This window comes from Choristoneura fumiferana, chromosome 4 (genome assembly GCF_025370935.1).
Source record: "Choristoneura fumiferana chromosome 4, NRCan_CFum_1, whole genome shotgun sequence".
Taxonomy (NCBI): domain Eukaryota; kingdom Metazoa; phylum Arthropoda; class Insecta; order Lepidoptera; family Tortricidae; genus Choristoneura; species Choristoneura fumiferana.
This window is the reverse complement of record NC_133475.1, coordinates 20,303,468-20,331,273: the sequence shown is the minus strand read 5'-3', so window position 1 is coordinate 20,331,273 and position 27,806 is coordinate 20,303,468. Positions and strand designations below refer to the sequence as shown.

The 27,806-nt window shown below is 38.2% G+C and overlaps 2 protein-coding genes across 2 annotated transcripts in view; both read left to right on the top strand.

Annotated features, from left to right (window-relative positions):
- Positions 1-4,512, top strand: part of LOC141427220 (aminopeptidase Q-like) — an 11,913-nt gene extending 7,401 nt beyond the window's left edge. Inside the window, exon 6 of the mRNA XM_074086444.1 lies at positions 4,508-4,512. Within this exon, the coding sequence (XP_073942545.1) occupies positions 4,508-4,512 (5 nt within the window). The remainder of the gene's footprint in view (positions 1-4,507) is intronic.
- Positions 2,098-26,561, top strand: LOC141427620 (aminopeptidase N). Its single transcript, XM_074087226.1, has 15 exons — positions 2,098-2,307; positions 4,508-4,580; positions 7,074-7,339; positions 8,320-8,511; positions 9,013-9,168; positions 9,699-9,838; positions 10,394-10,583; positions 12,090-12,240; positions 12,625-12,836; positions 13,877-14,060; positions 15,154-15,349; positions 15,640-15,914; positions 18,242-18,441; positions 23,031-23,345; positions 24,814-26,561. The coding sequence occupies exons 2-15, from the start codon at positions 4,521-4,523 to the stop codon at positions 25,058-25,060; spliced, it is 2,784 nt and encodes a 927-aa protein (XP_073943327.1). The 5' UTR covers positions 2,098-2,307; positions 4,508-4,520; the 3' UTR covers positions 25,061-26,561.
- The last annotated feature ends 1,245 nt before the right edge of the window (positions 26,562-27,806 follow it).

Here is a 27,806-nt window from a genome sequence, read left to right as displayed (position 1 = left end):
ACACTTGATCGCTTTGGCTTAGTCGATATTAATGACCACTCTGGACGTTTCCAAGTATTTGGTGATCTTAATGGTGTATAAAAAATTAAAATATATCCATACCAAATTTCATCCCAGCTTCACTCCAGTCAGATTGGAGATAAAAACTAAGTACCCTATGTTCAGCCCCTTGACAGTCGAAACCAGTCGGTTTCGACGTGATACCGGAACAGACAGAGTTACTTTCAATTCATCACTCCATAGTATAAAACAAAGTAGCTTTTTTTGTCTGTACGCTTAGATCTTTCAAACTACGCAACGGATTTTGATGCCGGTTTCCACAAATAAATAGTGTGATTCACGGTGTCTATGTATTTCGTAACCGTGTTGTGCCGGAACGGGTCACCAGTATATAATATTATTTTAATGGAGTATGGATTCGTAGTATGTATGTCCCTGCCCGCATGCAGGTTACGAAAGAGACAGACATGTAATCTTAACAAAACAGTAATTCTTCAAAACGAATCAAAATATCAAATCGCGTTTACATATTTATGAATCAAACGGCGTATACAAATATTTGCCAAATTGGTGTGGTATATGTATATGGAACCCATTCATGTATACTTATTTTTGCCTACGAGGTGGATACATTTAAATTGAATTTATTTAAGTATGCAACTTTCTGAAGCATTTTGTGATTACATAATACTGAAAAAGTTTAATGAATACAATTTTTTTGGTGTCAGTAATTAAATCAATTTTTTTGATACAATGTATGACTACATATTTATGCAACCTTGTTTTTGTATACATATTTTTAGACGTGACTGTACATCGTGTTTTTGTTTGCTTACTCTATTGCAGTGTTCAATAAAGAGTCAACGTATTATAATTGTACCGAAATTGAAATACAAGATTAAAAACAAAATAATTGACAACATTTATATTATTTTTTATGCTAAAAGTGATACTGGAACACAAGTTTCACGTGCTCTGCCTACCCCTTTTAGGGATAAAGGCGTGAAAAATGTATGTAGTATGTTTATTGAGGAAGTCCAAGCACCACAGTCACCTGGCTCGCTTCATGTACCCTCGATTATTTCTGTGACCTCATGTCACTTACCTATCCAGTGACGTCTATTGCTCATCTAATCGCACTTTTAGGGAGTCATTGAGAGGGGGTGTCTCGAGATCCTTAATAGACAGACACTGAAATTTAGACATATATGTAGTTATGTACTAGCTATTGCCCGCGTCTCCGTGTGCGAACCCTTTCTCTGAACTCCAACTATCTCCTTACCGCATTTCGTCTAAATCGGTTCAGTGGTTGAAGCGAGAAAAGGTGACAGACAGATTGACAGAGTAATTTTCTCATTTATAATATTAAGTAAGGAAGTAATGATTTATACTGCTGCCTATTTTTTTATTTATTACAATACAATACAATACAATAACTCTTTATTGCACACCAATACAGTAACAGTACAGAGAAAACAAGTATATATATTATTCTTATTATTTACCCCTATTTTACCATAAATTGATTAAATTTATATGACAGATAAATGTGATGGGGTCTCTGTTTGTTTTGTTCAAATAGAGGAGACGGCATCACATTTATCAGTAAAATAAAATTAAGCAATGGGTGTGAAACAGACCCTTAGTGTTGTAAACTAAATAATAAAAATAAATTTAATAATTAAGGTGACTCCATACAATAAACGTATTTTTATTTTATTTTAGTTACTTAAATACCCCCCTAAAACCGACTGATGCTTGACCTCTATAGAGACAAATAGAACGAAAAGAAAGAGGGGTCCCATACAGAATATACGTACGTTTTTAGACATATAAATCTCGAAGTCGGAATAATAACAGACATAACTGCAAATAATATTCTCATATTTTATCTCCTTCAGCTTCTCGTTTTTAACCCCCGACGCAAAAAGAAGGGTGTTATAAGTTTGACCGCTATGTGTGTCTGTGTGTGTATCTCTGTCTGTGGCACCGTAGCTCTTAAGCGGAATTTGAATGCGGTTTTTTTTAATTGAGAGCAGGTTTTCTAGCGATGGTTCTTAGACATGTTTCATCAAAATCGGTTCAGCCGTTTTTAAGTGACAAAGTCGGGGGTTTTCCGCTGATACGACACACCGAATATGCAGAACCCAATCCTCAAAGCGAACGGGTTCTGTTGATATGTACGCTAAACGAGATTTACAATTACATCAACGGGCCAATCTCGGCCGAATGAGGCGCATCCTGTGCGATTGTGGGACTGCGCAGACCCAGCCACGACAGTGCCGTCCCGCCTGCACGACAGAACACGTAAGTACACCTGGATTATTTATAATAATATAAGATTTTTATTTCGGACAACTTAGAGGAACATAATTGTTAATTTCCAAAACTTATTAACTAAGGTTATTCAGTTAAGTTTTTACAGTTACTTGCGTGTCAAGCCAAGTTCAAGCTAACAGAACTGGCGAGCAGCACTCTTAATTTCACCCGACCCATTTGGAGCCACTTTTGACGCCCTCATAACTCAAAAACTATTTCACATAAACATGTCAAATTTGGCTAATTTATTGAACGGTTATTTAGGTATTAACATCCAAATATCGTCATTTTTATCACTGACTCATCTATAGGTCAAAATTATAACCCAGTTCCAGATGACCTAGAAAGTTCAAATTTGGCATCCAGATAGGTAGTTGGGTGCATGAATACAAAGAAATAAATGAGAAACTAGTAAATTTTTATCATTTTACTCTAATTTTTAAATAAAATTATTTCTGTACAAAAAATAATGATAGGTGTCCCATGAAAACATCAGTGTGAAATGAGAGCCAACTTCACTATTATGATAAATGCCTTAATTGTTGACTTAAACAACAAAAGAAGTGAGATGGGTGCCAAGTTCAATGGTCAGTCCTGAAATTATTTATAATAACAATTTAAAATATTTTATAACAAATTAAAATATAATTTCTTCTTATAACTTAGGATAATATATTGAAGTCTGAGGTCTGACTTGGCTGGTTTTCATAATAATATACGAATTACTATTAAGTATAACTATACAAAGGCTGCCAATCCCGAAACGTCTGAGGATAATGAGGCGGAGACGAGATGTGGATTCAACTAATATGATTGGTCGATCGTCTGCGCCTCAGTGTAGCCGCAGCCTAAGATATTACCAACCAAACGAAGAAATTGTTGTTGTTTTACCAAGGCCTTCATGAAATATACCTAAAACCTCAGGCAAATTACTTTTACGAAATATACAACACAACATGATTGCGAATTGACACATATGAAAGAAAGCAGAAAGAACAATTTTATTATGAAAACTGTGCTACGGTACAATCAGTCTGGAACTGAAATCCTTGAAGCCAATTGAACGAGACAGACCATACCCCCTTTATTTATGAATACAATAATCTTTCATTTAATACGTTCATTCAAAGATTGACGATGATTCTTTGACAGCCTCAGTAAAACATAATATTTTTAAAGTGATCATCATCCTACGAAAAAGTAAATTTTCACGAAATTCATAGTCAAAATCAAACCTGAAGTGTCGTATAACGTTTTAAACTTTCGTGATTTTCACTTATTACATAGTCAAAATACCACAAACGGGACTTATCACGCTAAAACACACGAGTAATTACGTGTGCCGTGTTTACGAGTAGACTCCACGTGGCCACTGTAATGTGGTCAAAACGTCGAGGTAAATATTACTCGTGTGTTTTAGCGTGATAAGTCCCGTTTGTGGTATTTTGACCGAAGTATCAGCGTTTCAGTTTCAGCTTGAGTAAAAGTACTTTTGTACTCGTTTGTCTAGTCAGCTATCTGTTCTTCTCAAACCGATTCTCGTGAAGTTTTATAGGCAGGTTCTATAATTATGTTTTTGTTAATTCAGTTTTTTTTAAGCCTTTTTGAAGAACTTACAAGGTCTACTTATGCAATATGAAATGTTTACTTTTAAGTCTGGACTGATGTTTTGTATCCTTGTATCTAATCTTGACTGTGTGTGTTTGCAGTACCAAATAAACGTTTTTATTTATCTATCTATCTACTTACAAAACAGCAAAGGTAAAGTTAGCAAAGGTAGTAGTACCTAACATTAGAAATATTATTAGTTTTGCAGGTGGTAGGACCTTGTGCAAGGTCCGCCCGGATTGCTACCACCATCTTGCTCGCTAATCCTGCCGTGAAGCAGCAGTGCTTGCACTGTTGTGTTTCGGCGTGGAGAGTCAGCCGGTAAAATTACTGGCACGTGAGGTATCCCATCTTAGACCTCTAGGTTGGCAACGCGTCTGCAATACCCCTGGTGTTGCAGATGTTTATGGGCGGTGCTGATCTCTTACCATCAGGAGACCCACTTGCTCGTTTGCCATCCAGTCGAATAAAAAAATAATAATAAAAAAACAAAGAAATTAGGGGAAAATAATAGACACGTCAAGGGAATACCTACACTGCGTCATCTCCACTGAATTAATTTTACCTCATCTGTTTACAGCATAAGGAGTACGATGATCGCCCTGACGCTGCTAGTGTTGTGCGCGAGCGCCTGCGCAATGCCACCGGATAAGGTTTGTTAGCCGCCTGTTGACTTCGTTAAGAACTTATTTCGAGGCCCTTGTTGGGTCACTTTGACTGTTGACCCGCGTTTACGTCATGTTCAGATCAAGATCGGGCCAAAAGCATAGACTGTGTATACAGTAAAGTTAAACCAGCTGATTCTTGAGCTTGTTTGTTTAATGTAGGTATGACGTAGAGGTATGCGTAATGTTTTACAGCTGAGGCCGTATTGCCGAACTTTTCTGGCGCTCGCAATCGCAATCAAATGACAGTTTTCGCATACAAAAACTGTCATTTGATTGTAATCGCGAGCGCCAGAAACGTTAGAAAATATGGCATCAGGTCAGAATTCAAATTCAAATGTACACTAATGTCATTCGGAACTCGAAACAAAAGAATGGTTTTCTTTTTAGGGTTCCGTAGTCAACTAGGTCAACTAGGAACCCTTATAGTTTCGCCCTGTCTGTCCGCGGGTATGCGCAGAGAGTGTTAGTACTAGAAAGCTGTAATTTGGCATGAATATACAATATATCAGTAACGCCGACAGTGGTACAATAAAAAATTTTTTTAGGGTACCTCCCATAGACGTAAAGTGGGGGTGATTTTTTTCTCGACTAACCCTATATTGCGGGGTATCGTTGGATAGGTCTTTTAAAACTAAGCTAAGACAATTTTTCTATTCAGTCATCTGTTTGCGAAATATTCAACTTGAAAGTGCAAATTTTCATTGAAATCGAGCGTCCCCCCCCTAAAATCCAAACTGTGGGTGGAAAAATTTGAAAAAATTCAGAATGGTAGAAAGTATTTAAAACTTTCAAGGAAAATCATAGCGGCTGAGATTGCTTGAGAATTATTAGTATTTTAACAGTAAATAGCAGCCTAAGGTATAAAATATACCTAAACTTGGAAGATTCAGTACACAATACGAAATCCTTAGAAAAATATTATTTGATTTTTTCGTAATGGTAAATGGCTACGGAATCCTATCCTGGGCGTGTACGACACGTTTATTTTTTAGTTGGAATCTCCAGGAAAATGAAGAAAACCGAGAAGTCCTGAGCGACACTACCTAACATTCTTAATGTATACCATCTTGATGTGTGAGTGACAACTTAGACTTAGAGTGCTGTTTCTTCTATACCTACAGGCACTTTACTTTCGTATAATAATCAAATGAAATGTTTCTTTTCGCTCGGCTACTAATTTTGTTGACATATTCGTGTTACCGTGCCCGTGGTGTTACCGACTAACTCCTAGCGGTCGACTTAATTTGTTATTTTTTAGTAAGGAAAGTACGGCACGCACTAGAAGCAGTGCACGTGATAATCTATCATACGATACTTTTTATACCTATCCATGTCCATGACTAACAATAATGTTACAAATAGTTGGGAATATTACTTTATAACGTTAACTGACAACTTCGCTCACGTGAATCACTATAATCAGCAGTTTAACTAATCACGGGATTTGCTGAATTTCCTTGGGAATCCGAATAAATTATATCGTGATCTTATTACGTTGCACGAAGTTAACTCGTGCTAAATTTTACACTAATTGACTAAGCTGTTAAGATTTTATGTGTTTATCCTAATCTATGGGAATATTGACAATTATTTATATCCAGCATAGGTACCATCTACCAAACATCAAATTTAATTTTAAAACCACTGTAAACTTATTATTGTTGTCTTTTAATCGTTAGCAAATACTCTTTTCAATATATTTCTAAAGAAAAAGCATTTAATTGAGTATACACTTAAAAATATATTTTGATATTATTTGTTTTAAATCGGTGCTTGCTTAACTGCTCCAGAAATCTGTGCAGAAATAAATAGCAGCCGTGAAAAGCTCCTGTGTGTCTCTACAATAAAAAATCCGACCAATTACTTACTTTGACACGGTCTCCGGGGCTGTGTAGCTGTTAAAAAAACCATTATCACGCTAACCAAACCACGCAAAAAGATTGTAAGGTTGAAAGTATGGACAGATGAATCAAAGTTCGCAGTTTTCATATTTTGTGTTTGGTCCTAAACTTTCTGACGGTAGTGTATGATATCCGGACTTAACGTGGGCATCCATTTAGTTCTTTATAAAGGACGCAGGGATCCAGGAGGTTAGGGTAACATAGTCATCGTTAACCTTGGATAAGGAGTGACATAAATTTGGTCACTACTAAAGTCTAGATTTGACAGTAAGCTCGGATTTAAGATTTAAGTAGTGTGCCCTAAAAAAAGCCCACCTAAAAGCTTTTCACTAACCTGTCGTCTACATAAACGAGATAGCTGTGCCTTCCTGGGTAAGACACGAAATTCATGAACTAAATTCAATTATCTTGCTACTTCAACTACCATACACACCACACTGCAAGTGGTGATAGTTGGTTTTAGTATAATTACATGTATACTTATGTGCATCGAGATAGTCATCGTTTCCGTATCATATAAGATACAACCAGTTCAAATGCTTTTGAGCTTTACGCAAAGATAACTTGGTATTTCCAGAACATCCAACCAATCCACATAATCAAGACGCGAAGTATAGACCTCAACAACGCCCACTCCCTGACCATTGAGAGTCGGCTTGAGAAAATCGTAGAGCCTACAGGATACCGGCTTGAACTGGAGCCGTATCTAGAAGATGGAGTGTTCAAGGGCCACGTCAGTATCAACGTGACCTGGCTCCAGGATGCTGATGAAGTGAGCGTACACTGTGCCCATGAGATTGAGATCAGTAATGCGGAGGTTAAAGCGCACTTAACAGCAGAATCGTAAGTACTAGAACCCACCACTACCACCATTATGGATGGTGCTTCTCCACTGTATGGTTTAAATGATTTGTATTCTTTGGAATTTTTTGATATGCCTGGGTGCCTTTACAAAGCGAGTGTAGGCTTTCGTGAAAGACCGGTTATGTACTACAATGATGCTATAGATAGATGTATATCGGTGGCGGTGATCGCACTTACCATTTCATGAGAGCTACCCGTTTTTCGGCTTTAGGATAAAAAATAAAATTGCCGCCTTACAAACATAACCTACTGATTTATAACTATTTGTAAAACATCGTATAGGTACCACGCTATGTTAGGTATATCTACATACTTTGTTGTATTGGTTGTACTTACTGTAAGATTTTAAGTCCTACTAGGCAAACCTACCGAACTTATGAGGTCGGAACCTCACCTACCGAATTATGGCTGATTATTAGTATTTTTTAACTCCTGATCACCGACTTAAAATCATCGTATTATAGGTAAGTAATACAACATATTTGACAAGCATCTTCATAGCAATTCCTACAACCTAACATAACATTAAGGAATTGGCTACGCTAAGTATAAATAACTGTGGTTTGCATAAATTCTCGTAATTATATCATCGACATAAACTTGCCCACTGGCTCACCTACGCATACCTTTTGTAACGGTTGAATTACACGGTAGAGCAGTAAGATTAATTCGCCATAAGAATAAAATGACTCATCGAAGCCAGCACACGCTACAAATAACTACTAAACTGAACAAATACGAGGAAACTAATATTATTTTTATAGTTTTGAATGAAATGTGTCGGCACATCACGAACTTATTTTTTACCTAACTCAATTTCTGTTGCCTTGCCTGTATTTTTGTTTTCACGTCTATTTTAGTCAGTTATTTTTATCTGTTTCTACAAGTACCAAATGAATTGCAGTAGCAAATGAATTGATTATGAGTATGAGTAACCAATAATCATTATTTATATTCAGGAAAGAGTTGCAAAAGATCACAGTCAAGAAGATCACGACCGACCCCAAGAAGCCGATCGTGTCGCTTCGTCTGGAGAAAATAATCCCCAAGGGCTGTAAAGGAAACCTGGACTTCAGTTTCAATGGGAATCTGGAGACCGCGCAGACCGAGGCCTTCTTCAAGACCACTTATATGCAGGATGAAGTGGAGAGGTAGGATTATTTATTGTATCAGATCAGAGTGGTATCAGATTACCTCGATTCCCTATCGATGTGAGTGTCCTGTAGATCGAGATTGATCTATCACTTCTGCTCTTTTGCTTAGGCTTTTTTAAATATTTGTTTGTAGACCTCCTTTAAATTCCTCCATTCATCATCATCATGTAAAAACTTTTATTTCTTTTTCTTATTTCGAAGTAAATGATTTCTTTCTTTCTTTCATTCTGTGGATTTTCTCAATTTCGCGTAAAAACGGGATTTGGAAGAGGTTTGGTAAATATATAGCTGTACATTTGGAATAAGACTTAGTTTACTTTTATCCCGTTATTTCCTCCAAGTAAAATCTTAACCACTGCATCTAGAGACGTGAAATTTTGCACGGGTATTCATAAGACTACTATGTAATCTTTGGGAATTACCATGAGAATTTAGTAAAATAGGTTTTCGCATATAAAGCCTAGTAAGTAGTACCTAGTTAAAGTAAACATTCCACAGGATCGTGGCAGGCACGCAGCTTCGGCCCAACAACGCGCGCCGAATGTTCCCGTGCTTCGACGAGCCCGGCTACAAGACGCCATTCCAGCTGAGCGTCGTGCGGCCGAAGACCATGCTGGCTCTCAGTAACATGCCCGTGGCGAGGTCTGAGGAAATGTAAGTCGTTAAGTTTTAGACTATCGCGGTCATTACTAATTCTATGATTAAATATCGAGCTTCGTTAAAATCAATGTACGCGGAACAAAACCCGAATTTAAATAATAAAATATGTAAGTCATAATTTAACAAGCTATCGATAGACCTGTGCCCAGCATTAAGACGTGTAATAGGCTGAGGATGATGATGATGAAGCTTCAAAATTAAAATGCCAGAGTAAATGAGTCCTTTTGGCGTCACACTACAACGCGACGTCTCTAATTATTCTCTTTTCTTCTATTTATGTTTTTATTGTGTTTTTGTTGTAATGAAGTGTGTTTTTATATCAATAAATGTTGTGAGTTTGAGTTTGAAATAAATAATTGAAACAATTTATTTCACGTTAAAAATGGCCAATGGATCTCCTGTATGGACAAAAAGTTTACGAGACCACACGCGTCAGGCAACCGGTGCCATCTAAAACCGACTATACGACGTCATTAGAAATGGTCAATTCATAAATTAGTCTCTCAACTCTTCTCTTCTTACAGTACCGGCGAGCCTAACGCGATTTGGGATCACTTTGAGACCACGCCTCCGATGTCAACCTTCACACTGGGTCTGGTCATCGCTGATCTAAAACAACTGAATACCAGCACTTTCTACACCGATGATAAAGGAAACAAAATTGGTAAGATTTCTAAAACCTTGTCATGCTGGTTGCTTTCTGTAGTCTGGTCTAATCATATAAAAGTTCCTTCAAATGTCATTTGAGGGTTTCATACCACTGTTATAAAAGGTTTTCGACGCTACTCTCAATCTTGTAAGCACTAGTCTTGGTAGCCTCAATCTTTCTTTCCTTGAAAACTGTTAACTGGTCATGTATATCAAAAAATAACGAGACAAGCAAATGAGCTTGTTGACTTCAACACCATGGCAATGGGCAGGACATTAGCACGGAGAACAGAAGGCCGTTAGAGCCGAAAGGTTCTCGAATGGAGACCGTGGATCGGCAAGCGTAGCGTAGGATGTCCACCAACGAGATGACTCGGCTAAAGCCGGGGATTCACGGTGGATACAGGCCACTTCTAAACGAATCAACTGGATAGGTATATAGGGGAGGCCTATTTCCAACAGAGGACGTCATTTGGCTGATATGATGATGATGAGTCCAATGACGGATTAGATATCAAAGTGTAAATATTTGGCATACTAGAAAACTAGCCAGATAATCTTTTTATTACAGAGCTCCGCGTCTTCGGCCGCCCCGAATACCTGGAAGCGCTGAACGGTGTCACAGAGAAATTGTCTCGAGTGTTCAAAGAGATCGCACAGTTCTGGCAAGTTCCACTGCCACTGAAGAGGCTGGACATCGTCGCTCTACCCAACTACCAGGGGGTGAAGCCCGCTGACAACTGGGGGCTCATTGTGTTCAGGTTAGTTTTGTTTCTTAGGTAATCTTCCGTCAAGTAGTCGTGTAAAAATAAATAAAAAGCAAACAACTTCGTGCAAACAAATCGAAATTAGGTTAACATTTAAGGAAAAAAATCGTATGCAGAAACTTTTATGTCTAATTTACCAGAGGCCAGGTAGGTATCTGCATGTTTCGTTTAACATATTTAAATTGTTTTTTTCTTGTTATCTCGAATAATTTAAGTTCGAATGCCTCAAGGTTGAGGCGTACACGTAAAGTTAGAACGTTTTGTTAAATCTGTTAAAAATATGATATAGGTACGAGACTAATTTGGTTTAATTCAAACTCAAATCGAGTCAGAATCGTTGTTCAGATAACTGAGTAGATCCAAGTATTGTTAGTGTATACAATATTCTTATGAGACGATTAAGTTAAATTAAATTAATTTCCATGACATTCATGTACAAGCCAATCCAATACGGTATTTGACTATTTTGTATGTTTTATAAATTAAAACTACACAATGCCTGTTATCGAATAGAAAAACAATTTTTAAGCTACCTTTACAAATAACGCAGTTATAAAGGTTTGAAATTCAAGATTAGGCAGAGAAAGACATACTGGCATGTGACGTCACACGCCAGTACCGCCATAGAGAACCTGCATAGAGAAAAGCGTTTGAGAAAGAGACAGGTATATAGATTTTTCAACAAATCACTATAAATCCAATTTTCAACCGATTTAAATTTTCTTCTTGCTAAACATATCTGTTTATCTATATTTTCATAATAATATTAAGATATGGCAAAATCAGGAGTTGTCAAATACCGTATTTTATGGTTAGACCTTATCCTAATGGCATTTACGCATAGTAATACGTAGTTGTTTCATGGTATTAAAACTTGGCTGTTGCTAGAACAATGTCGCCGAGCAAACAAAGCACGTCGCTCGTCACGGCTTGCTGATTCGTTTCGCTGACTCCATTACTCGCGCTCCCTGGAGGCGAGAAGCACAATCATTTTATTTGAATTTTCTCGCACAATACAAGAATGAGTAGAAAATTTTCAGTTGTGATGTTGGTAAACTTGATAGTTTTGCTGTCTAAGCGACATAAAATGACTTTTTAATGCTCTAGTGTATACAGTAAGAGCGATTTGACATTATCCGATCCGACATCGGTATCGGACGACGATAGACGACATCCGATAGCCGACACCATGTGCTGCTTTCACATATTTCCGACAAAATCGTTCCGATACGGCCGGCTCAAAATGGCCGCCACGCATCGGGCTCTGCGTACACTGAGATAATTTAGATACACGCATAGCACACATACAAACTTAATCGTTCGACAGCCGCGTACGCCCGCAACATACGCGACTTACAACTCAAAAAATTACGCTCGTCTGGCATCATCCTAAGTCTAAAACGTAGCCACCCATACTTAGTTACGATTAATTACCTGATTAAAAACCGTGTCTGATTAGTGATTATTTTCCAAATTCTACATCCAATTTACGTTTAACAGAGAGAGCGACCTCAGCAGCCGCGGCTACGTGCAGCTTGCGCAGGAGTTGTCCTACCAGTGGCTGGGCGCGCTGGCCACGCCCGCCTGGTGGACGGACGCCCACCTCAACAAGGCCCTCGTGGGTTATCTCGCTGCTGAGACTGCCTTCAAGGTGAGCTAAAGCTGTACTGTACTAAGTTGAGGGTGGTCGAAGACAGTCAATGAAAATGAGCATTTTTTGTAACCACAAGACTAAAATAAAAGTACCTAAGAGTAAAAGAAATGTACTATCGTGTGTTTGCGTGTGCTAGAAAAAAGAGAACCTTTATAAGATCACTCGTGTGATCAGTAGGTAAGGTACTTAATTCTGTGCCTGTAAATACTTAGACAACAGAATAAGTTATGAGAAGTCTGTGATATTTTAATAAAAGTACACTTTTACTTCTATCAATGCCATTTCCAATGATAGATGACCCTGTATTGCATACTTTTTGCCTAAGAGAAAGACCCCGCTAACACTGGATACTCATACCTACAGACTGGTAACTTCTTCCAGATTAACAACGGCTCAGAGATGGAAGGCAAATGGCCAATGACCGTCCTGTATTCCCTGTACTACGAGTTCAGTAAGAGGTACCCTCACTCGCGCATCACCGGTATGAAGCAGGAGACGGCTTGCACCAAGATTGAACTGCTCTTTAGGATGTTCAACTACACCCTCGGAGGAGATACCTTCAAGAAGGGATTGAGGATGTTCATTGAGAACCAGTAAGTTATTATAATTGCTATGTATAGTATAGAGTTGCGTTTAACCACGTCTTATGGTAAGCGAAGACGCGGTCTAAGGCGAACTTGCACAGTTATTTAGTTAACTGTATTCAGGTATGCAATAAAGAGTTATTCTATTGTTAGAGCGTTTTCAGATTATCCGATCCGATATCTGCATCGGACGCCGATACGATATCGGGGCAAGTAAAATGTATGTAATATGATCCGATATCGGATCGGATAATCTGAAAGACAGGTACATATTTCATACATTTTACTTTATCGGACGCCGATACCGATATCGAATCGGATAATCTGAAAACGCTTTTACCCTCCTAACTGTCGGTTCCGCGCGTTTGTAATAGTATGAAATGTGCGGCGGATTAGAATTGTCCAAAAGGCCGATCCAAAAGACGAGGCTCATTCCTTCCGGCGGCACGGTCCTGAGCGGAGAGCTCATCCGTTTTATAATATCGTGTCAAATTACGTTATAATCCATGTCATTTCTCTGAATCAAATTAATAATTAGTGTAGGCGATTCTGGGGCGACTGGCTGCGGTGTGACCTTTTTTATAGTTTATTTGTCACTTTTATAGTTTGTTTGTGTGAAGTTCCCAATCCGCACTGGGCCCGCGTGGGAACTATGGCCCAAGCCCTCTTGTTCTGAGAGGAGGCCTGTGCCCAGCAGTGGGACGTATATAGGCTGGGATGATGATTTGTCACTTGCTTTATTAATATGCTTTTTTACGTTTAATATCAGTTGTGGTTTTATTGCCCGATTTGTCGGTTTCAATACTGAAATTGTGCTTTATTCTTATTAGATAACTATTATTTAATCCGTGTTTCCATGAATATTCATCTAGTTTTCCCATACAGTACACCACTAGCTATCAATTAGTTAGAGAACATTCCTCAAGCCGGTTTCTTAAACATTAAAGAAATATTTAAAAGAAATAAAATACTTGTGTATTCCCTATTGGACGGTCCTTATGCCCTTACTCCATTGGCTAATCCATCCAATACCACTCGGCTGTTTCTAGTAAGTACAAAACGTTCACGGGCGACGACATTTGGTCAGCGCTGAACACTGCAGCAACCGCCGACGGCAAGGTCCCGAAGGATGTGGACGTGAAGACTGTTGCGAGGAGCTGGATCGAGAAGGACCGACTACCCCTCGTCACTGTTGAGAGGAACTACGAGGCCAATACTGCTGTAATGCGACAGGTACAAAGTCATCATCAGTCCACTGATGGACTAGGCTCAAAGCATATCATTAAGCCCGATCTTCAGCTCTCCTCTTATGGATGTCAGTGGCCTTATAAACATCACTGACTCACCTAGACTACACTATGTGTCAAGAATCCCATCCATGTCACCAACTTGACATTTTCATTTCATTTTAAACTTATCATCCTTGTTTTAGTTTTCTTTTACAATGATTTGTTTACATAGAGAAGAAGAATATTTCTGATCAATATAATAATGACAAGATGACTTAGATGACTGATATTTAAAATGCTCTCGATCAGACCGAGAGCGATCGCATGAACTAAATCCAGTCCCAATCCATTGCTGTTAGAAATGTCACGCACAATTTCTTAGACATACAAGGTTCCATTTATTTGCGAGAAATAACAATGAACCCTGTACCGTCCAGCATAAAGTTAAATTTTGTTTACACTCAATATGAAATGTAGAACTGAGAGAGGATATCAGTGAATTTAGTCAATGAAAAGAAACCATTAGTCTTTTAGGGTCGAGCCCGATAGGACGCAGATCGGCCACTCGCAGTTTGATAGGGTTTGATAAAGTAGTATTTAGGGAGGATTTTTCAATGTCAAGACTTTAGGTACGGGTACTTTAAGATCGCTGATCGTGCGTTAAACTCGTTAAGGTATTTGAAAGGAAAGGAAGTAGAGGTAGAATAATATGTAGATAGCATATAATAATTATTTATTGTGTTCTAAAGTTTTGCCACAAATTAATGCAACTGGAGATTTCTGGGGGAGGCCTAATGTCCAACAATGGACGTCCTACGGATGATATGATGATGTTGACATAACAGACTTGCATGAAAATAACATCCCAAGCCCTTTCTTTTTGAAAGGACATTGATAATTATATGTATCCCGTAGTGCTTGTATCGCTGAGACATCATAAAAGTTATTTGAACTAACTACCTATTTACAATTTATAATCAATATTTGAATATGAAGTTTACATTTTTCGTAATTTTATACTGTTCGTCTCGATAACAGAACCTTAATGTGAGAATCTCCACACTCTGGCCAGATTTTTAATTTAACCTTATCCACAGAAAGTGTACCTGCGCGAGCGTCCGCACGACGTCCCTGATGCAGCCAGCATGACCTGGTGGGTGCCGGCGGTGCTGGCGCGAGGTGACAAGCTCGACTTTACCAATTACGCTGCCACGTGGATGCATGGCAAAGAACTGACTGTACCCAACTTGCCGAGCAAGGAACATTTCATCATCGTCAACCCTGAAGAGATCGGTGAGCGTTCGATTAAACCGTTCATCTGTACCAGCATGGTGTGGTGGGTGCTGAAGTGGCAAAAAACTCCACTTTACCATAGCTTTATCTTACCCTAATTTGACTTAGGATGTTGTTGCCATGTTCAAGTATTTTACGTCGAAAATTGTTACAGTCGCTAAGAAATAATTGAATGTGATTTCTCATTATGAGTTTATACCCATGATCCTCTGCTTTACAGAAAACTACAAAGCCACCATGGTTCTTTATTGTCGTACTCCAATTAAACTGACTATTATTCTCCACACCAGCTCCGTTCCCGGTCAACTACGATCAGAAGAATTGGCATCTTCTCTCCATGTTCCTGCAAACAAAAGACCGAACCCTCATCCCAGAGCTCACCAGAGCGAAGCTTCTTCATGACGCGTGGAACTTGGCGTATGCCGGCGAGCTCTCCTTCACCACCGCCTTCAACATGACGTGGTTCCTGAAAGACGAGAGGCACCCCCTTGTCTGGGACCCTGTCTTTACCATGATTGATCACATCGGAGGGCATATCTGTCAGTGCATCCATGCTAAGTTTCAGGTATGTTTTAAATTATCAATTAACACTATTAAGAGCGAGTTTGAAAAGATATTCTGCTTTTGTGCGCTATTTATCAGAGCTTTAAGTATCTTATTATTACAAGCTTTTATCTAAAATGCAGGCTCGTATGTATGTCATTTATCTTCAAATCTTGCAAGCCAAATCTCGCACACTTTGAGTGAACGAATTGATTTTATATTATGGATGACGTTATGCAATCGTCAGTTATACCATACAAAGATGGCACGTCACTAAAAGTGACGTACATCGCTAGAGCGTGGGCTGGCATTTTGACGTTTCGATTTGGCGCGAAACGCGAGACAAATTGAAAGTATGTTTCGTTCCTAAAAGCCGAAAATATGACAAAGCTAGTATGTACAGTCAATAAAAATATAGCCAGAAAAACGCTTGTATAAAAATGTTATCTGCTTCTAAGCTGGTATATTAGTAAAAATTGCGTTCATTTATTGAAATATGTTATTGAAAAAAAAACACAACCTAAAAAGAGATTATTGGAGATATCAGATAATGCATTTTATTTCCAGTATTTTCATCGTGATTCGAAGATTTGAGAGGGAAGGCAAATAAAAAATAAGAGTCAGCAAAAAAGAAAATTTGCCAGCATGACTCGACCGTGTTCTAAGACTGAGCGTGTTTTACTAATGAGGTGTTGTATTTCAAGAAATTGTGTTGTATTTGAAGAATTTTCTGCTTGTTTTACAGCAGTCGCTAGATGGTCAAAATGAAAATTTGTTTGACAAGTTGTTACGTAAAATGACCGGGTGTGTAACGATTTTCATGCATTTGTAAAACTACCAGAAAATTAAACTTTTCTGTAGTTTTCTAACTAGACGCATCCCCAATTCACATCACTCGATATCAAGTAACGTGCGCGATTTGTCAAAATTGTTATTTGCAATTGAAATTTCATTTCGAATAAAATGTTATCTCGACTGACATTAGAATTGAGGGCCAATCAAATTGTTTCGTTTTTGAGTGATATTCCAAATTAGAATCCCACTAATTATAATATAAATGCGAAAGATAAGTGTTTGTTTGTTTGTTTTTGTTACCTCTTCAATGCCTCTTCACGTCTTAACCGCTGAACCGTGTTAGATGAAATTCGTAGGTATACAGATACCTAGTTTAAGTTCAGGGGAAGGACGTAGGATAGTTTTTATCCAGGAAAATCGATTAGTTCCCACGGGATAGCGGTATACGAATTCCACGCGGACCGAGTCGCTGGCAACAGCTAGTGTTATAATAAAATCGACTTCGACGACATTATTATGCAATAAGTAGCACCATTTCGAAAATTAAGAAATTTGTTCTTACAAAATAGTTTATCTTTATGGTGATAATTAATTCTAGTTTTTTAACGCAGGTATTATAGAGGGTTGATGATAATATGTATAATTGTTTTCTTGTAGAGCATGATTGGCCAAGACATACAATTAAAGTTAGTTCCGTAAGGTACCTTGATAATATCTCAGATCATGTGGCGCGTAAGACTTGGGTAGGACAACTTGGGGCCACCAACAGCACGAGCAACTTTGAGTTCGAACAGAAAGCCTTTGTAGTTTAAAACAATGACGCATTGTATCAGGTAAGTTCTTAAACAGGCACTTTATAAAAGACTAGCCGTTAACCACGGCTATGCACGCGTAGTTTAGGCCGGGATTTTGAAAAATTACATCGTTAATTTCATTATCGTTGCATGAGAACCCGCGCCGATTTTTCTCATCTTCATGTCTCTAATCTTCCGTGGAATTCCAAAAAGTTAGATACGAGTACATCGTGAGTTTTATTAGTGTTGCCCGCTGGCGTTCAGTTTGCTGGGTTAAGGAAATGTTAATTTTAGCAGCACTTGTTGTTTGTTTATTTATACTCTTTATTGTAACCTTGTTATATTCTATATTCTTCTAAATAAATAAAAATGAATCGTAAAATGTGTTGCTAAGCGCAAAACTCGGGAACGACTGGTCCGATTTCGCTAATTCTTTTATTGTTGTGTTCGTTACTGCCAGGAGAAGGTTTTTATGGAAGAAAATACAGAAAAAATACAACGGGGGCGAAGCCGCTGGCACTAGCTAGTTTCAAATAAATTATTTTTATTCTTTATTCTTCTTATTCTTTATTGTACAAATAGGAAATACAAAAAGTTTATATAAAAAAGTTGTTGTGATGTTATTGTCGTTTCTTGTTATGCCCCTTATTAGGAATAAGCTCGCCTATGTACTTCTCTCACTGTATCTGTATTTAATGTGCAATAAAGAGTTTATGTTTACATACTTGTCACATGTGATGATAATTTTATGTTTTCGCAGACGTACGTCCGTACGCTCCTCACTCCCCTCTACGAAGAACTGGTGAAACAAGAGAAAGAAGACGAGGAACCATGGAAGAAGAACCTTCGCGCGCACACGAAGACCTTCCTCTGCAAAGCCGGGTACCAGCCCTGCGTCACCGAGGCTCAGGAGCAGTACAGCAAGTGGATGAAGGCGAAGAACCCTGACGAAGGAAACCCGTAAGTATCAGCAGCATGAGAACCTGGCCCACTACGAAGTGCAAAATTGGAACTTCGTATCTTGCCGTCCCGCTTACACTTATGTTATTAATACGAGAGTGAGACGGACGGTAAGATACGAACTTCGATTTTTGAATTTCGTAGTTAGCCTCCCTGGCTTCCGCCGAAAATATTTTTCCCAAATGATTTTCCTGTTTGATTCACGTTTGTGTTGGATTAAAGATTTTTTTTTATGATTTTGCCGTCGAGATCCATGCATTTTTCCGGTATAAATAATAATAAAACCGTTTATTTCGGGCATCATGGCTTATGCAATAAGTACCTACCTTACAGACTAACATAACATATCCCACTAATATTATAAACGCGAAGTAAGTCTGTATGATTGTTACTTCATCACGTCTTAACCGCTGAACCGATTTAGATGAAATTAAATTGTCGCTATTAGCGATAAACAAATTCTACGTAATGAAAACACAATATTTAAAACTAATATTACATAACTATATTAAAATACAAAATATATTAAAATAATTCAAGTTACAAATCTCCATTGAACTATTTTTGCGTGAGAACAAAACAATCATCCACATAGCCACCCTTTCTCATTTCCAATATTAGTAGGATTGCACTGCTAACGCTTACTTAAAGCATCTTGCTAACGATTTCTTTCGTCCATATCCTTACGAGGCTGGAGCCACCGCTGTGATCGAACTCCGGCACTAATTCTACAAAGGGTTTGCGTTTGAATGCGCTACGCTTATGGGATTTGGACTGGATTATAATGATCGCTTCTTTGTCAGGAAAATACGAGGAAATAGGTGATTAGTGTGTTTCCAGCCCACAGAGGTAATATAGAAGTATTTATAGAAGTGTCACATCACATCATCAGCTGAAGACGTCCACTGTTGATCAAGAGCCTACCCCCTTAGGCTACAATGATCATGTAGTTATACGGGTGCGCGTCTAGAGATTGAAAGATGCACTTACACGAATATTAGTGTTTTTTTTATTTTTTTATTAGACTGAAGCGGTGGTGGCAAAGTGGTTTGACCTATGACCTCTCAAGCAGAGGATCATGGGTTCAAACCCCGGCTCGCACCTCTGAGTTTTTCGAAATTCATGTGCGGAATTACATTTGAAATTTACCACGAGCTTTACGGTGAAGGTAAACATCGTGAGGAAACCTGCACAAACCTGCGAAGCAATTCAATGGTGTGTGTGAAGTTCCCAATCCGCACTGGGCACGCGTGGGAACTACTGCCCAAGCCCTCTCATTCTGAGGGGAGGCCTGTGCCCTGCAGTGGGACGTATATAGGCTGGGATGATGATTTGTTTTATTAGACTGGATGGCAAACGAGCAAGTGGGTCTGCTGATGGTAAAAGATCACCACCGCCCATAAACATCTACAACACCAGGGGTAGTAATTTCACCGGCTGTCTTACTCTCCACGCCGAAACACAATAGTGCAAGCACTGCTGCTTCACGGCAGGATTAGCGAGCAAGATGGTGGTAGCAATCCGGGCGGACCTTGCACAAGGTCCTACCTACCACCTGCAAAAGCTACTACCTTACCTAAGCTACACCTGCAATACAGATACCGCCTTAAGCATGCGTTTCCACCAGAGATGTGCAAGAAAGTGTCGCGAGGAATGTGTTTTTCATGAACCAATAGAAACGCTTCATTTACCTATCAACGCACAGCAGCGCACTCTGGTGGAAACAGCTGAGCAGAGCGAGGCTAGGTAAATGTAGCGTTTCTATTGGTTCATGAAAAACCGGCCAAGAGCGTGTCGGACACGCCCAAAATAGGGTTCCGTAGCCATTACGAAAAAAATAAGCAATTTTTTTCTAAGAATTTCGTATTTTATACGGAATCATCCAAGTTTAGGTATATTTTATACCTTAGGCTGCTATTTATCCTTAAACTACTAATAATTCTCAAGCAAACTAAGCCGTTATAGTTTTCCTTGAAAGTATGATAAATTGACTACCATTCTGATTTTTTCAAAATTTTCCACCCACCGGTTTAGATTTTAGAGGGGGGGAATATATTTTTGAATTTTTTATTGTACCATTTTGTCGCATAGTTTACATACATATTCGTGCAAAATTACAGCTTTCTAGCATTGATAGTCCCTGAGCAAAGCCGTGGACGGACGGACAGACAGACAGACAGACAACACATATTCTTCGCGATAATACGAGTACGTCCTCGCACGACAAAGTGCATCTCATACGGAGTATCTCGAAATTTGTATAAAAAAACTTTACATGTTTGTTCGTTGCAATTTGAAATAATCTTAGCTACCTTACTTACTCGTACCCCAGATTTTCGGAACCGAAAAGGTTATGGAAGTGGGAAACTCATTTATTTTACTTTAATAATACGAATATCGGAAAAACGAAAAAAACAGATCAAAAAGTAAAGTGTATACTCAATACTCGTTCGTAAAATCCACAATTTCCCCTCGATTCTAGCACTACGTTGTTATAATATATGCGAGCTAACACGGACTATTTCTCTAAGCTCTGAGCAAACTCACATATCGATTAGACAAATCTCAAGGCATAAATAGGCAGTGAAAATCCCATAGCGTTCCGTTTAGTGGTTTTGAATACATAATTGAATGTACGCACGGCTGTCGTTCGAGCCGAACTTAAGGTACGACCACACTGTATCTTATAAGTTTATTTTGGCGCAGAAATATTCAAGGGATCCATGGACCCCCGCAAAAATATCGCAAAAAACGGAATTTAGAGACAACCACGCATAAATGTGCTGTGAGGTTTTTATTTATTTCCCCACAAACAGTCTAAATGTGTGTGTGTGTGTGATTTATGAAGTAAGTAACTATAAAAAAAATGGTTTCCTAGCTGAATATATCAAACGCGTAAGATCGCCAAAATTATATTAAATATAACAATAATATAGAACATAACGTAATTTAAATAAGTTTTATGACAAGAATATAGTTTGATATATTTTAAAATGTTATTTTATGTGCGAGAAAGGATTTGATAAACAAATAAAAATCAGCCACTGTGAATCGAGCTCCAGCACAGCTCTGTCCATGGAACCTTTTCAAAGGAAAAGTCATTACGATTTTCTTTGATAATTAATGCGATATCACTATGACGTTTACTGTGAAATGGTTCCCTGGTGGCTCATATAAATTAAAGTCCTTGACCATACAGGCAGAGACAAAAATACTGTTTACACCACACGATTGAAATTAACAACAATTACCAAGCTAAAATATCGTATATGATACGAAACTTTGTTGCTTTACATCGTTCAAGCACAAGTCCTATATAGGTAAACGTGGGAGTGCTCGTCAGTGTCCCAAAAGTTGGCATCTTTAATCTTATGCTATATTGTGCTATAATAAACGTGGGACGCTAATGACGTTTGCCCGCATGGACGCTCGAATATTCGCCCTCGAGCGTTTACCAACAGCGAATTCGTTCAGGTAGTCCCTTAAGCTATGGTGTGGTCCCTCCTTTACGCAGAGGACGCAGCACCCCTTACCGCCACCGAAGCGAATAATTTCGTTTGCCGTAATGATAATTTGGTAGCTACGGTTATAATAAAAGGGTTAATCGGTTTGGATCGGGTTCAAAGAAAAATCATTCATAGAAATTGATGAAATGTGACATGACTGTTATATCTAGTTTTTAGCGTAATTAATTAATACTTCTAGGAAGATATAAAAAACTCAATAGCCGTGTTCACTGTTTTATTATCCCACCACAGGTTCAACCAAAACCTGGGCTACAGTGCTGCCCTCTATCTTGCTTTACAACAATGACAATTATAAATGCAAAAGTTTATAGTACCTACGTGCGCGTGTTGCACATTAACGTAAGAACAGCTTACTAGTATCTATGTATATACACTCATCTATGAGAACAGCTGAACGGGTTTGGATAATATTTCGTATGGAAGATACCTGGAATTTTGGAAGATGTCCCTTCTTAGTAAATAAGTTCGCCTTTGTATACCATCAGTCTTCTGTTTATCTGTACTTTTTATACATATACATAAATATGGGCTACTTTTATCCCGATATTCCCATAGCATCGGGATAAATATCTAAACGTAACTTAATAATGACTATGGTTTTCAGTTCGATAACACCTCAGATCATACTAGATAACCCGCATCTTTTTGCTTGGATCTTTAAAACTAAGCAACGGATTTAAATGCGGTGTTCATCATCAAATATTTATCTAATACCTTTAAACGAGCAATTCTTATATAAATATTTTGGGGATCTCGGAATCGGTTTCAACGAAATCGATGAAATTTGGTACGTAGGGGTTTTCTGGGACGAAAACTCGATTAAGACGCTTGCTATCGAGTTTAAGCTCGAGCGAAGCTCGGTCGCCCGGGTACTATGATAAAATATATGCTAGTAACGCTCCCTGTTTTCGCGTTGGTGTTGGGTTTTTGAACATTGTATCCTAGCAAAGACTAGGCGGCTCTCTAGTTGTCAATAAAATAAAAATAAATAAATAACATAACATAGTCAAACATCGTATCATCTGTGGGTCAAGATTTTAATCAAAACAATTTCATCCACAGCATCGCCAACCAGTTCATCTGTCCGGTCTTCAAATGGGGTACCAAGGAGGAGTGGGAGTTTGGCTTCCAGAGGGTCATTCATTTCCCCCCATCAAGGAAACAGAGCGAAAGGACCTACCTACTGAAGACCTTAGCTGGCTGTCCAGTAGACAGCTATAAGATAAACCGGCTTCTGAATGTAACCATCCTGGAGGGGAATGGGAACTTTACGGAGACGGACCTGTTCTTAATCTTCAGCATGCTGACTGGAAGCCCCCAGGGTTACGAGACGCTGTTCTTCTTCCTGGAAAAGAATTGGAGTGTGCTGAAGGAGAAGTAAGTGTTGTTTGAGTTTTGGTTGGTTTCGTAAAACTATAATCACACCTATAGGCAGTGCCACCAGAGTTGAGGTCGCGCACACAAGAACACTTATAAAACAATGTTATCTTGGAAACTTGCCTAGAGGCATTTCTTCGTGCTAAAACGGCTGGACGGATTTGGAAATGGAATAACACATAGATCACCTTTTACCCCGATATTGCCTGCACTAGGGACCACAAATTTGCCGCGGGTATTTTGTGCAATGTTAATGAAATCTTTAACGTACCTAATCTTGGGAATTCCTATTAAACTGCCAGAGCTAATTGTTTACGAGTGCGAAGCCGCGGGTAAAGTCTAGTAAACCGACAAATTTACCAGAATTGATCGTTTAATGTTAAAAATTCAAAATTCAAATTCAAAATTCAAAATTCAAATGATTTATTTAGTAAATAGGAAGCAATGGGCACTTTTACACGTCATTTTTTTTAAACTACCAGCGCTTTCGGAAAGACCATCATTGCCAAGAAGAATGCGTCGCAAGAAACTTGGCAGAAAGTCATTTTTTCATAAAAATATAATTACAAATAAAATACTTAAAAACTATATTATACAATTAAAGAAAAAAAAATACAAAAAATAATAATAAAAGTAATACAGGGATTTATGGGGTCCCTTTGTTACAATACTAAACACTTAAAATGTTAAATTACTATTTCCATGCTAACGATCACAATTATTGTTTCTACTCATTCGTCCGTTTTGAAACAAGTTGCTAGCTTTTAATTAAAACCTGCGAATCGGAAATTAAGTTTCAATACTGCGTTTATATTTGTACGCTACATCCGATGTCCATTCAGGCAAACGCTGAAACAATTTACTGTGTACGCTATTGTTCAATGTAGAAGTAATCGTAAATCGTACGTTTGGTTGTAAAAGTTGGAATGGAAGTTGGATAGTGGTGGTTGAAGCATACAGAAATGTATTATTATGTAACAGTATATTAGCGTCATTTTTAGCTTCAAAATCAAGATATCATTAGCTATCTTTGAATTTCATTTTCACCCATTTTTTATTGTAGCATTGACACGATACTTGGTACTATGCGTAGTTTTGATGACAACAGAATAATATGATACCATTGAGTCGATCTGATGCCGTATTGCTTAACGTTTCTGGCACTCGCGATCACAATCAAATGACAGATTTCGCATACACAAACCGTCATTTGATTGCGAACGCAAGTGTCAGAAACGTTAGGCAATACGGCCTCTGATGTTGGAGCTGAAAGCTAGGCACTGGAACTCCAAGGCAGAACAACGTAGTCTTGCCATGTTTAGGATTGTTAAACTGTTCTTAGGATGCACTTTAACCAAGAACGGTATCCATGGTCTGATAATGAGGACCAGTCAGGCATGTTTGCTATTAAAAACCTTGTTTTTAATTTGTAAACCTATTATGATTGCTTATTACTTTCCTGTTGCAGATTCGGAAGCAAAACCAACCTTTGGGACAACCTCATCACTGCAGCAACATCCCAGTTCACGACTCAAGAAGGTCTGGAGCTGGTATCCAATCTTTATGTGGCACATCAGGGGGAGTTTGGATCCGCTGAGCACATCATCGAGAAATCTATGAGGAACGTCAGAGAAGAGGCCAAGTGGTCTACGGAGAATCTTCCAGTCATTGACTCTTGGTTGGACCTGTACCTCGCTAGCTCTAAGAAGATTTAAGTTTAAGGTCTCTCTTGGTACGCAATCGTCGATTGCCTTGACGGGTTTAGTTGAAAAATGTAAAATAATTAAGAAAAGAACATTAAGTAAAGAACCTTTTTTGACAACTATTTATGGAGTACGAGTATAAGCGGATTATGCTAATGACTGAGCCCGACTACAAAGTATTTGCAAAACGTGTTTTAAAGACATAGTTATCAAAGCTATACCTAAAGCACTTGCCGTTTGCTGAAAGCTCTCCCAAGAGTTGTCTTGTCGTTGTGACTGTGTGATTTTTGTGAATTGTGATCGAGTTATTAGACTGCAATTGATTTCTTGAAATTAAACGGTTGTAGCTGATAAAAATCTCATTAATTATCGATATACATATTTAGTAAAGCAGTCGTAAAGGCAATACGGTATTTGACTATTTATTAAACGTTTTATAAATTAAAACTCCACAATTCCTGTTATCGAATAGAGAAATATTTTTTAAGCTACCTTTACGAATAACAAAGTTATAAAGGTTTGAAATTCAAGATTAGACAGAGTAAGACATACGGATGTGACGTCACACGCAAATAGCACCATACTTGCTGCATAGAGAAAAGCGTTTGAGAAAGAGACAGGTACGTCGATTTTTCAAAAAATCATTATAAATCCAATTTTTTATCGATTTAAGTTTCTCTTCGCTAAACGCTGTCTATATATGTATATTTTAATAATAATTATATAAGACATGCCCAATTCAGCAGCTGTCAGATACCGTATTTACAATTGTGTGAATTAAGGTCGCATTTTTATAAGTAAAGATGTAGCAAGAAAATAACCGCAGAAACGGGTATAATGTTTGAAAACTCACTTAGAATAAGTAGATCAAACAAATACATAGGGAAATAAATTGTTATATGTGTTTATCAATAATCAAGATCAGAAGCCATAAGTGAATCTTAAATTAAGTGTTGTGGAAACTGCAAACGCAAAATCTTGAGATAAACGCAACAATATTTTAAATGGAATATGAACGTAAGTAACTAAATGCAGCATGTTAACTTTATCAGCGACTTTGCGTGTCCCTTAGGCGGCTGCCACACGCTCGTCATTTATCACAATAATTTTCAAGCATGTGGCACCCGCTATATTTGATTTTTATTAGAGATTCGAGTTCCGTAAAAGTTATAAACTTTTTTTAGGTTAATTGCTTAATTGATGGCTTATTTGCTAGTAAAATATAAATTGCTACATCTTTGAAAGTAAAGGTCGGGGCGAGTGAGAGGAATAGCTCACGAAATTGCCTATAAATTTATTAGGAACAGCAGGGCTACTACGAAACTCGAAACTCGAAGTTCGTGTCGTGCGGTACCTCTCGCTCTCGTATTAAATAGTATAAGCGTCAGAGGGACCGCACGACATGAACATCGAGTTTCGTTAGTAGCCCTGCTGGTTCTCCTTGCAATACGCTTCACAGGTATTAATATCGGTAAACAGGTTTACTAAGAGTATTAATAAAGGCTTTAATTTTTATTGCGTTTTAATTTGGGTTAAGTTGGTGTTAAAAATTATCGAATTAAAACTACGAGACACAAACATAATTCAGCGCGGTCGAAGTTAGTAGAAGATCCGAACTTGAAAAGATCTTCTCCGGTCTGATAATAGAATGAAATTGATTTGCTAAGAAAATCCTGGACAGTCTTTTTTTTTAATAATTTTTAATGTTTTTTAATTGAATCCAGACAATCGTATATCAAGGTGTTAAAAATAAAACAGCGCTTACGTTGATATAAAATTTGTTCTATTATCTAATCAAGTGAGAGTAACTGCATGGCATCGACATAACTGTTGTTTAAGTTTATATCTCTGGCGATCCAGTAGTTCGTCCAGGTAAACAATAGCAAACCAACGTCTACATATTCTATAGGTTTTAGATATACTTTAAGTCAATATCAAATTTTCTTATTATCTCAATGAAGCAACAAAAAACTTTTTAAAAATATACTTTTTTAATTATTAATTAAAAAAAGCCTGTACAGGATTTTTTCAGCAAATCCATTTCTAATATATTATCTAATCCATCCCAGCCTATATACGTCCCACTGCTGGGCACAGGCCTCTTCTGAGAAAAAGAGGGCTTGGGCCATAGTTCCCACGCGGGCGCAGTGCGGATTGGGAACTTCACACGCACCATTGAATTGCTTCGCAGGTTAGTGCAGGTTTCCTCACGATGTTTTCCTTCACCGCAAAGTTCGTGGTAAATTTCAAATGTAATTAGAAATGTAATTTCGAAAAACGCAGAGGTGCAAGCCGGGGTTTGAACCCACGACCCTCTGCTTCAGAGGCGATGGGTCAAACCACTAGGCCACCACGACTATACTAGGCCACCACGGCTATTACTAAATTTATTATATAAAATAGGTTTCATTCTGTTATCAGACCGGTGAAGATCTTTTCAAGTTCGGATCTTAGTCTCATAATTTTACTAACGTGGTATTTCTAATTCAACCCGAGATGCGAGAGCGAGATGGCACGCTGCGACTGAAAGGCATGAAATAATTCATCGCAAAGAGCGTTCCACTTCAGAAATTTCAGATATTCCACAATTTCAAACCGCGTTCGCACATTTGGGTAACGCCAACCGCTCAGAAATACCCCGCCTCCCCTTAAATAGCTTGAGGTCATTCCTTGCATTATTTCACTAGATTGAGGACCTAGGCGCCCGTGCTAGGGATCCGTTTGATCATTTGAATGGCCCTGAGGCCATTCATCGAAG

Coding starts and splice junctions, on each gene's coding strand:
- LOC141427620 (XM_074087226.1), top strand. CDS start 4,521: ATGATCGCCCTGACGCTGCTAGTGTTGTGCGCGAGCGCCTGCGCAATG. Junction 10,584..12,089: donor TGGGGGCTCATTGTGTTCAG/GTTAGTTTTGTT, acceptor TACGTTTAACAG/AGAGAGCGACCTCAGCAGCC. Junction 12,241..12,624: donor CTGCTGAGACTGCCTTCAAG/GTGAGCTAAAGC, acceptor AACTTCTTCCAG/ATTAACAACGGCTCAGAGAT.